This window comes from Monopterus albus, unplaced genomic scaffold (genome assembly GCF_001952655.1).
Source record: "Monopterus albus unplaced genomic scaffold, M_albus_1.0 scaffold359.1, whole genome shotgun sequence".
NCBI classification, from domain to species: Eukaryota; Metazoa; Chordata; class Actinopteri; order Synbranchiformes; family Synbranchidae; genus Monopterus; species Monopterus albus.
In genome coordinates this window covers 314,981-326,983 of record NW_018128239.1, presented here as the reverse complement: position 1 = coordinate 326,983, position 12,003 = coordinate 314,981, and the positions used below count along the sequence as shown (strand labels likewise).

General features: G+C 41.0%; 1 protein-coding gene across 1 annotated transcript; it reads left to right on the top strand.

The window, feature by feature from the left end:
- The first annotated feature begins 1,096 nt into the window (after positions 1-1,096).
- On the top strand, positions 1,097-10,438 carry fam83fb (family with sequence similarity 83 member Fb). Its single transcript, XM_020625568.1, has 5 exons — positions 1,097-1,741; positions 5,894-6,061; positions 6,766-6,887; positions 7,484-8,226; positions 8,521-10,438. Exons 1-5 carry the CDS (start codon positions 1,265-1,267, stop codon positions 8,568-8,570), a joined length of 1,560 nt encoding a protein of 519 aa, XP_020481224.1. The 5' UTR covers positions 1,097-1,264; the 3' UTR covers positions 8,571-10,438.
- The last annotated feature ends 1,565 nt before the right edge of the window (positions 10,439-12,003 follow it).

Below are 12,003 nucleotides of genomic sequence, written 5' to 3'. Positions count from 1 at the left end.
TGTCTTGTGACAGAAAGTGCCCAGTGTGTAGTATAAAAATGACTAACGTGTTGGTTTTGGCACACACATAAATGGGGGATTTCTCATCATGGTAAACAGACTGTCGGTGTCCCGTTAAAGAACTATCATGGAACCGATTTTCAGGATGTTTCAAAGAAATGATCACAAAGTTTACATATTTCATATGAGTACATATTTTTGCAATTATAAATATGAAGAATTTAATTAAAATACATTTGAAAAAGTGACATCTGCCTTTACAAAGTGACTGATAATTAAAAAAAGCTGGAGCAATTACATGTGGTTTCTTTATTTTACTAAGTTTAGTCTTGAACCCCAAGTTCTGCTACTTTAAGCACATTCTGCTGCTCCGCACTTTCACTACAGCAACATTTCAACAATTCATCCTTGTAACATTGTAGATGTAAATCAGAACAACAAGGAAAAGCACCATGGGCCCTTTAATGTTTTGTCTATTTTTGTGCATTGTGTTAAGCACTTTGAATTGCCTTTGTGTATGAAAATGTGCTATATAAACAAACTTGCCTTGCCTAGCATGATTTTTCCTTGTAGGGAAGTAGACCTGTACATATGGGTTAAAATACCCCTCTTTACAACATATCACTATCCCCATGTACTAAAGTTGGAAAAAGATTAGACCATAACGTACAGGACCTTAGTACTGTGTGTATGATGCAGCCTATCCTGTTTGGCCACGATGTTTTCAGATTGCTCCTGGACTTGTCTTTTCCAAAGAAGGGAACAGCTCTACATGTTTCCACAGAACCAAGCCTTTCCAGGCTGCTGCATTCAGTTACAGCTTGAACTTGGACCATTCAGTCTAGTCATTCGGATTAGAAATCCCCTTTTTTGGAAAGGAAAGATTCATCATACACTAAGTTTCTAATAGTAGAGAGGTGAGTGGCGTAATTGGGTTTTAATATTAAACAACATGCTGCGCAGTAAATAAAACATTTGAACTAGGGCTTATACTAAATATATTAAAAATCAAAAATGTGAGAACATTAGTAGTTAGTATTTAATATTAGAATCAGATCTTTCTGGGGTGCCTGTGTTGCAGTACATGTTTCCACTGGGACATGAAGGCATCCTCCGGGGAGCCCCGCCTCTCTCTGTCCCAGGTAAGAACACCCCGAGGGTTTGTTCACCTGTCCGGAGTTGCGCATAGTGTAAGGACGTGAACACAGACCCGACTGGGTGTGAGAGTTCCTGAGCTCCAGGACGGATACCAGCCGCCACAGCCATGGCGGAGTCCCAGCTCATGTACATGGAGGACGGCCACATCGGTGCCCAGGTCCCGGAGACCAAACCGGAGTTTTACTACAGTGAAGAGCAGCGCGTCGCCATCGAGGAGCTCATCAAGAATGGTGACGGTGCCTTCAAATCACGCCTCAAGGAAGACAATATGAAGGACTTTCTGTCAGCCAGAGAGGTGAAGCTGCTGTTTAGCACTTTCAAGCAGTACGACTCTGGTACTGACAGCAGCAGCAAAGCCGGGACCCGGGAGCAGGGGCCCACCGGCAACGACGCGGATTCGGGGGTTCATTCCACTTACTGGCCCCAGATGCCGGACACAGAGGTGCCACCGCTGGATATCGGCTGGTCCAGCGGGGCTATGTTCAAAGGGGTGACGCGGGTGACCGTGCACACGCACCTGCCTAAAAACAATGGACCTCATATCAAGGAGGTGGTGCGGTGGCTCATCCAGGAGGCAAGCAAGGTGAGGAGGGCTGCAGGCAGGGGCAGAGAGGGCCTGCATAATATTTAGATGGATCCAGAGAACACAAACAAATAAGGACGTTGGTCAAAGTAAACATAATAATACAGGTCATGATATTCTTGATTTATACTGGGTAGTATGGCTTGCAAATCTCCAGGCTTAACAGTGGTAGGATAGCAAGGCTCATTTGGACTTGGAAACTCAGTTTTTATTGTTTTGCACGTTAAATAAAGTCAGCTTTACTTCTATAGTGCAATATCAGAAATCACACTGAGAGACCTCGCAGCATATGATATCCTCTGTCCTTAGACCCCTTCAGGTAAGGAAATGAGTGAACAAGGAAAAACAGATCTAGGACAGTATAAAGGATTCTAGACCTTTCTCCCAGGTTCTGAAGCCTGGCTACAGGTGGACACTGATGTTGGCAAAATAATAGTTTTAGAGTTTTTTTAAGGGAAAAATGTACCACTTTTAAAACAGTCTAATAAACACTGTTATTTCCAGGGATTCATTTTTAAAAAAAAAAGAGGCTGTAACCTCAGTGAGATATCCCTGGTTAAATAAAAGTGAATAAATAAAGTAAATTCGTATCACTGTAGCATTAAGATTTCTTTAAATTTTAACTCAGAGACCAGTCAACTAACATTTTCAGACAAAAGTACCCAAACATTTGCCAAAACCTTGGCCACGTGGTGTATGTGTTGAAATGTGAACTACTTTTATCAGCTTTTGCCTGTTGTACCGGGCTTCACTTCACTAATGCTTACACCAACACAAACTGTTTCCATGGTTCTAAGGTTCTAGCCCGCTCCCAGGCTGAGTGAATTAATGTCTGAGCGAGTGCTGCCCCCTCACACAGTAACTAAGAGCTTGTCTCTGTATTTGACTTGACCATTGTAATGTTTAGTCATAGAGCGCTGGAGCTCAGCTGAGTCATCTGTTCCTCCTGCTCACAGCAGCGCACTCTGCTCGGCTCACCCTGCCTCACTGTGCCATTTTAAAAATGGGTCAGGGAGGGCGAAAGGAGCATGTGCCAGATTCTCACCCAGGGTTTTTCATTACACAACTCCTCTTAGCATTCACTCTGAATTTTCTCCTCCTTTCTTGTTTCCTTCTTTCCTTACGCACCCTTTTTCTTTCAGCATTCATACATTGATGTGTTGTAATGGTTTTCTTTGTTCTTGTGTTCCTACTTTCTGGTTTGTTGCTGTGTTTGTTGTGTTGCAAGGGGTGAATCAAGATCACTTGTGCTTGAAAGACTGTCCTTTCCCCCTTTTGTAAGCCTTTATCGATTTAAAGAGAATGATTTAGACTAAGTGTACCCTGCTTCCTGGTTGTTCGGCCTTACCATCAGCTGAGTGGTATATTTACTGCTGTAGTTCACTCGCTCATAATGTTTTCTGATAAACTAGGAATGAGGACTAACAACCAAACTACTTACTTAGCTTTGTAATCTACATTTTTTAAAAAGCCTTCTCTTTTGGAGTGCTTCCCAACGATGTCCGGTAAATAGGAGACTAAATGTTGTTAAGATTGGTGTGCACGTCTGGAATGTAACTAACAGACGCACGAGAAAACATGTTGAGCAACCAGTTCTATGTATTCATCTTTGCACGCAGAATTGGTGTTTTGTTAATCTACTTCTGCTTGTTGATGATCCAGTATAAGATTAGCAGCACAAAGTCGACCGTCCACATGTCTCAGCTTGTGTCTCTGCTGTTACTCGCATGTCTGCTCAGCATTTTCTCTCAGTGAGACACTGGATGGAAACAACCCGCCTTTTCTACATGACAGAGGAACATTTGTTGCACATTTAAAGAGACACTCCTCCATGACCTGGGTTTTCAGAGAACAGTGGAACAGCTGAATAATGCTCATAACCAAAGCAGCGTCCTCTGCAAGTACTGAACATGTCCCTACATGTTTGAAAGCACCAACTTTTGCTTGTCTAAATCTTTTAACCAGTACATCTCTCATGCATGATTATTGTACAGAATGTGCAGCTTCTGTCCGAGTACTGTGGCTTTGACTTGTAAAGGTTATTTATGACCCACAGATCTTGCCTTGTAGCAGCAGGGCCCAGCAATGGCATGTTTGGTTATCTGTCTGTCCCCTGAACAGTTTGTTCCACACAACTTGACTGTAACAGACCAAACTCACATAAACTTACATTTAGATATTTTATGGTCAGAGACAAGGAATCCTGATATTTCCCTCGCCTTGTGTGTAGAGCCACAATGAAGCCAACATATCCACTATGAATGGGTTCAGTTTTATTGAGCATGGCTCAAAATGACCTCTTCAATACATTGTTCATTTCCACTTCTATATGTAGCAGCCTGCAGGTGCTGGTAATGGGGTTCTAGACTTGATGATTTGTGGAAACCTTTGGTAGTTGGCCTTAATGTTTCTCACATCCATCAATTTATGGTGTTCAGTTAACAAAACAAAAACTATTACACATGGATTGTAGCTGTGGCTTTAACTCTTGCACTCCTTTATATTTCTTTCTGGTCATTTTGAACATAAAGTTGTCATTTGTACCAGTTATAGATACAGTAAATGCAGAAAATCATTTTTCAACTGTTCTGCCTACATACACAGCTGTTGGCTTTAAGGAATTCCTTTGTTTGTTCAAAGCAAAGTACAATCCTCTACTAATCCCAGCACTCTGACAGGAGAGAAACTGAAAGCTGCTGGCGAGTAGAGACAGGTTTATGGCCTAAATTCCTCCATTCATTTCCTTTTGTTGCTGTGAAGCCTTATCTCTCTGATTTGTCACCCTGACTGGAACTGAGCTGAGAGACAGGTGAGAGGTTTTCTGCCCTGTTGTAAGACCAGTAGCTACGTGGCCTTGCTGTGCCCTCAGGGTGAGTGTATCACTGGGTGGCAAAGTGCCTCAGTTAGACGGATCTGTTTTGTCTGCTGGTTTCTTTGATACCTGTTTAAAAAGATTATACTCATAAGCATTTTATTGATATACTGTATCTTACTTGACTAGAGGTCACATACTGTAGATGAAAAACACTGTGTAAGAGGAAAGGTGACCTAGGCTTATGTCATTATTGTAACAAGGAATATCACTGACATGTATTGTCATTAGTTCATACTTGTTGAAAAATCCTATTTATTTTGGAAGAAAGTTAAAGTTTCCCTATTTTTGGCATCTGTAAGTAGCAGTGAGTTAGATACATGTTGGAAGTTAGTCGTCGGCCGGGTGAAACAGTTTTTTGACTGCATGAATGTCGGTGTAACACTGTTTTCTGATCATTAAACTGTGAAAATTGAGACCTGGGCACTGAAGAACCTTTCTGTGTCATTATTTAGCCTGGACACTTACTGAGTAGTGGATAGTTCTGCAGCTACACACTGAGTCAGAGCTGAGATCCATGCATTTTCTTCAGTTAGTGTCTTTTTCTTACCTCCACAGCATGAAAAAAAACTGCTTTGATTTTCATATGTTACAAATCAAGCACTAAAGATAAATCCATAACCCCCCCTCTCCTCAGTAAAAATTAGCAATAAGTCATATTTACAAATCAAAATTCCAAGTAAGAAAGTGCAAAAAATTAAAAACTTTATGAAACATCTGGATCAGCTGACACTGGGAAAGAGGCAGGGTCCACCGTGCACAGGGCTGCCAGTCTATCACAGGGCTGACACACCCACACTCATTCCTACAGGCAAATTAAAGTCACCAACCAACCTAAGCTGCATGTCTTTGGACTGTGGGAGGAGCTGGAGCACCTAGAGAGAACCCACGCAGGCACAAGGAGAACATGTAGACTCATGACAGAAAGGTACCGGGTCGGCCCGGGCTCGAACCTGGAACCTCCTTGCTGTGAGGCAACAGCGATAACCACTGCTGCCCACACTGTTTTTAAAAATGTAAATCCAAAAGAGTTTTGTGATAAAACTACTTTAGTACTGCACAGCATGAAAACCTACTATGTGCTAGTTGTTAAGTCAGGCTTTGCCATGTAAGAATGTCTGTGTTAACAAAGCCAGCCCAGAACTGACAAAGTGTGTCTGAATCCACACCGTCTGGGTCACTAGGCACAGTCAGGACCCCAAAGCATGTGTGAAAACACAGGAAAAATGGGGTTTGCATAATTTTGGACCTTTAAAACGATTCCACTTGTTCTCTTTCAGATGATAGCGATAGTGATGGACCTGCTCACCGACCTCCAGATTCTGCAAGATCTTATGGATGCAGCCTGGCGTCGCTCCGTGCCCGTTTACCTCTTGTTGGATGGCCATGGAATGCCACACTTCCTGGATATGTGCTCCAGGCTGCAGATAGGCTCCCAACACCTTCGGGTAGGACAGCGCTTTTTCATGGAAGATTAAAGTAGCACAGACAAGAAGTAAGAAAGTGGCCATGGACACATTGTACAGGCAAACAACTAATATTATAAAATCAAAGGTTTCTGACAGATTTGATTTACTAGTACAATGATTTAAATACCCACATTTCAATGCTTCAGAGGGACAGTGTCTAATAGGCCATGCCCAAGTTTTGTTTAAAAACAGTCTCTAAAGCAGATTTGAGCATCGCCTCCTTCTGTCAGTTAGGCTAGTAGGAACAGAATTTGGAATTCTGCTACATAAAGACCACATTTGGATACCTGATAGAACTTTGGTACCATTTCATACACAATGCTGCTTATAAATTGTAAAACTAAAAAAGGCTTGACATTAAAATGGTGGCGTGTTGGCAAAAGTCAATGACAAATAAAATCTCAAAACAGAAAATAATCAGAGGTATCTGTGTGTAGGTCCACTCTTTAAGGGGCCACAATTATTTTAATTGCACTAATTCATAAAATATCATCCATCCAGAATTGAAGTAGATACAGGTATTCTGCTTGCTTTACTTTTGCACCTATTTTACTTGTTTATCTAAAAGTTGTATTGAAAAAGTCTTGGGTTTAATTGTCAAACTCTCTGCTGGATGCAGCTTTATACAGTGTGATCCTCTTTACATTGCTGGCTGCATTTTCCTCTCCATGGTCTAACTGCAGTACATCAGAGCCAGAACACTGCAAGGAGTTGGATTTGGCTTGTCCTTTGGCAGACTCCCTGGTTCCCTCTGTAATAAGTACATGCTGATAGACGGGGAAAAAGTCGTGTTTGGCTCCTACAGGTGAGGCCTCTGTGTTTGTATTTTACATGGCACTTGTTTTATGTTGCATTACTTGTCAGGAGAATTCATGTTTGTGTTGCCTCAGTTAATTTTGTGTTAAGTACATAGTAATTGTAGAATTCAATTCACTTAAAGGTAGGGTTGGTGATTCATTTGTTATACTTCTTGAAGTTCTGTTTTCATCCTGATGGCAATGGATGCATTAAATGCACCGACAACATAAAGAAAAAGATCCTTTATCTGTGGCAGCAGCAGGACTGAAAAAAGCCTGACCAGTAATTTACTGGGACCAAGCAAAACCCACTGGACGTCCTACCTGCCTGTCAACCTACTTCCTACACTCTGCGCTTGCACTCATTGCACGAGCCAAGAGTCCTCCACAAAACTACATGGCTATGCATCCCATAGTTGTAGAGATAATTCAGTCTGCACCAGAGTGGTAGACAGGATAAGCTACCTATAGTATAGTGATCCAACACCCAGTTTGTAATAAATTTGTACGTATTTTCACATCATGACTTTAATATTTGCTGTAAACCTGAGAACACTCAGAATCTAATGAATGTGATAACTGCTGTTAAACTTGTCTGTTTCAGTTTCTCCTGGTGTACATCTCGTATGGATCGAAACATGATCACTGTGATGACGGGACAGGTGGTTGACTCCTTTGACCAGGACTTCCGTGAGCTTTATGCCACCTCAGAGAAGCTGGACCTCTACAAGGAGTTCCACGTCAGCCCGCCTGCTGCCAGTGCGACCGCCACAATACGTTCCAAAGTGGGGACTAAACGGCCGCCAACGCCAGGAGCCACATCTCGCTTCCAGGTTACCTTAGGGGATTCACGAAAACCCAACATCCAGGTCCCTGCACACAAATACAACAACCCCAAATACTTATTAGCAATGGGGGATATCCCACGTCCAACAGGGTCTCTGCAGGAGACAGGAATTAAGAGGGAGTCAGTTAAGGCTAAGGTTCTTGAGGAGATGTACCCAAGGCCCCAAGTCACTAGCAGTGAAAAAATGGGCCAGCTGAGTCCAGTACATTCAGAAGACCCTAGAGAAGGCTTCCAGAAACCCAGTGGATTCATGCAGAACAAGAAGAGTCGGCTGAAGTCACTGAAGTCAGTCTTCAAGAAGAAGTCATCCAGTAAGATTTCAGTTGACAGCATGGCAAACAGTGCAAGCCCTTCACCCACGGAAACCAGTCGGACTGATGAGACCGAAGACAACTTTGAAGTGATTGTGTTATCTCCACCCAAGTCGAAGGGTAGAAAGCCGAATCTGCGCCAAAGGACAGAATCTGAGCAAACTGTCAGCACTGCACAGGGCAATGAGAGTAAGTCATGAATAAAATGACTATGTATAATTGACAAATTATTTAATCCTGTGGTTCCCAACCCCTGGGTCAAATTTTCCCAAAGGGTTGTGAGGTAAATCTGAGAAGTCATGAAACAATTTACCAGGATAGGGAGGCAGAAAAATACAGCAAATGTTTGAGTAATTCAAATGTATTAAATATTTTATAATATAGCAGTAACATGTTTACATGTATTATCCTCTATGGATTTTGAGTGAAACATTCCACATAATGTCTCCTTCACCTTATTAACCTCTCTTTAAATTTTCTTAGGTGGTTCTAAGAAACAACATCAAGAAAAAGGAGCATGTAAGGTGTCCTGATGAGAATCTGCCGTCACTGACCACACAATGCAGTCGCGTAGTGTAATAATGGACAACAGAATGAGTTCCAAAACACCGTCACCCTTTGATTGCGCAGTACTGAGAGCATTTTTTACAGTTTTTTATAAAATGAATGTCATCTAGAGACGCTATTTTTATGTTTGGTGCCAAATTTAAAATAAATAATCCAAGTATTTTGGGATTTCTGCTACCATAGTGGGGTGCACAAAGGTTTACTGAGATATTTCCGAGTTGAGCCCTGTTTGAGCTACAGGAATGCTGGGGCAACTGCTGAGTGTGTAGTTGTATAGTGCTTAAAATTCTGAAGACCTATTTCACGTCTTCTTCATCTGCTAAGAAAATATAAAGAACAGTTACAAATTAAAAACAGCCCTTCCAATACTCAGATGGCAGACATACAGCCAGACTGAATTTTGCCTGAACAAGAATTATTTGTAACCCGGAGCCACACCTGCCCTTGAAAGACCAGACCAGAACCCCTCTGATCTGGTTCAACCTAAAACTAAACACTGTCAGATTGGATGATTGTTACTTTTGCCTCTCCCTTCTAATAAAACCCTATGACATTACAGAGAGAAATTGTACTCAGTTGGCAGTTTATTAGGTACACCAAGCTAATATTAAGCTACCTCTTTATATAATGCAGTACAGTTCAACAGCAGTACAAACTACTGTGCATTTTCCAAAATGGCCATACAGTTGAACCAACACCTCTCTAAATCATTGCAGGACTGTTGGATTAGACTGCATTAGTTGTAGCTTGGTGTAATGTATTTAATAAACAGCCAACTGAGCGTGTAATAAGTAAAAGTTAGTAAATATACACCTTGCGGGCTATTACGTGTACCTGTGAATGATTGTTACCATGAATCCATGTTGTCTGCCTGATGCACTGATAAGTTGTGCGATGTTTTGTTCACTGTGTTTATAAAACAGCTTCAGCTTAGGAAAGTCCTAAATGTTTTAAGTACTTGTCTTGTTCAATGATTATAGGCCTGGAAACTGCCTATTCAATGTTTGTGTACTTTTTAAAAATACAGCATAAATATACTCGACTGTTAAGTGAGGTCTTGGATCTTAAAATCCATGGCTGTTGGGGCTAAGAGCTACATTGTCCTCACTTTGAAAAATCCTCACAACAGTAGAGGAAATTTGATGACAAAAATACCCAGAACACAGTAACAAAGAAACTTACTACATGCCGTAGAAATAAAATGAAATGGGAGAAGAGATCCAAAGTGCATGTCTGTTCACAGATAAAGCATCACTTTGATTGCAGCTCCACCTAGTGGTCACACTGTAGTACTCCATTTAAGATGGAAAACTGATGATTGTGCTGCATAAACCAGCCACTAGCTGCCTCCCCTGTCCTCCACCTGCTTCTCTTTTCTGGGTGTATGCTAGCAGCTCAGAACTCGAGAGGAACCACAGGCCTGGTGGGAAGTCAGAGTTGCGATGAGCGTGGGGGTGGGTGACATGTGATGCAACACTGAAACAGGAAGTTAGAGCTGTAGCAGGAAGAGACATTCTCACACTAATTTATAGACTAGTATTACTGCCACACAACAATTTCTTTGACACTTGCATCTCACTATCCCTAAACCTGCAACTGTGAATTCTTCTGTTGACAAATGGAGAATGGAAGAAGGGATTCGAGCTTGTCAGCAAGAGGTTACTAATGTGTTGTAAAAGTACTTGAATACCAACAAGCAGAATGTCCTCCAACTATGTCACATAGAAACAGACATATTGTATGACAGGCTGTGTGCATCAGATATCTGAGCTGGGCTGGATGTGCTTGCTGGTCACAGTCATAATGGAAAACTTTAAAGAAAAAGCAATGGCAACTTTTGATTATATTAAATCTTGAGAAATTTCATTTTCTGCTATTGTACTTTTGTCCTCACTTCATTTATTTGATAAGTTGACTAGTTACTTTTTCAAATGAGATTAATAAAACGCAGTATAATCACAAGACTTTGATTTCCAGTGGCAAATATACAGGCTACCCTACAATATGTAGGGTAGCCTGTACAATACTGTGATATTGATACTTTTACTTAAAGTAAGCAATCTGAGTACTTCTACTGTTTCTAATATAATTGTCTTGTTACAACTCACCTATGGAAATATCAACTTTGGGCCTATGTAGTGCTTCAGAGTATTTTTTTTATGAAGAATAATATAAAAAATACCAGTCACCCCTTCATTAATGAGATAAGTTGGACAGTAAAACAACAACAATAACATTAACATACAATCAGAAAGTAGTTTGTACCAATAGCTATAACTTGGCCCGAGTCTTCAAAACATGTACTGAAGTAATCCTGTTACACTTAGATCAAATTTAGGACAACAGCTTGTACTTGTTTGTTTTCTGTGCTACATTACCTTGAGGAGTTGTAGACTACTAGCAGTACTATAGAACATTACTTTGATTAGCAAGACTCCATATTGTTTATATATCATGTTTTACTAGCGTGAGCACTTGGGGGCAAGCAACATGCACTGGGACGGTGAACATGCAGACTGCATGTGGTGCTGAGAGTTTGGGAAGTATCCCTAAAGGTACCAATAAATCAGGTGAAGATGAAGAACATGAGCCGGCTGATGCAAACGATGAAGGTTCCAAAACAAAACGGTCATGCAGCCTTAAGGATGAGTACAATATTTTTTGTGAGGAAAGTTGAATGAAAATTAAACTACGATTGTTTATAATTAAAAACAACATGGGACACCATGCTTTTAACATAAAACTGCAATTGCACATGGCCGTGTTTTCAAGAAGCAACCAAACAACTGAATTTGGTCATTGTCAGATGAAAATGCATCCAAGTTAAAATCAGGTGTAGGTTACACATAGCTGTTTACAGCTGTTTCAGCATGCTCAACACTGACTGCTTAGATCTGCAGTTAGGAGCTGCTAAACACCAAAAAGCATGTAAACTTACTTAATGTCTTTAGCAAATTCTCAACCAAAGCTTGGTTTCAAGTCGACACATTCACTGGAGGTTAACTACACTTACAGGAAGTCATTATTTGAAACTCTTAAATGTATGGTCTTAAATTATATTGTCAGCACAAGTTAACCAGGAAGATTATTGTGTATGAGGAAGGTCAGAGGAATCGGTGCAAGGCCTTTGCAAGTTAAAAAAAAAAAAAAACTTAAAATTGAATGGTTTCTAAACCTGTAAACATTGCTTTAAACCACAAAGATGGTTTAGGCGCTTCCCCCTTCAGGAAGCACATGCAAGGATGCGAAGCGAGTAACTCGACATACACACAGAAATGGCAACTGTGAGGAAGTGGGGTGTGGTCTCATGGTTTCAGAGTGCATTCAGCTGAAAACATTGCTGCTGATTGCTCTTTAAACTAAATACAGGATCCAGTCTTACATGTCAACAGACACCTG

Bases quoted from the DNA above. Each gene is read 5' to 3' on its own strand.
- fam83fb (XM_020625568.1), top strand. From the start codon at position 1,265: ATGGCGGAGTCCCAGCTCATGTACATGGAGGACGGCCACATCGGTGCC. The intron at 6,062-6,765 runs GTAGGACAGCGC...GTCTAACTGCAG, and splicing joins TAGGCTCCCAACACCTTCGG to TACATCAGAGCCAGAACACT. The intron at 6,888-7,483 runs GTGAGGCCTCTG...TGTCTGTTTCAG, and splicing joins GTCGTGTTTGGCTCCTACAG to TTTCTCCTGGTGTACATCTC.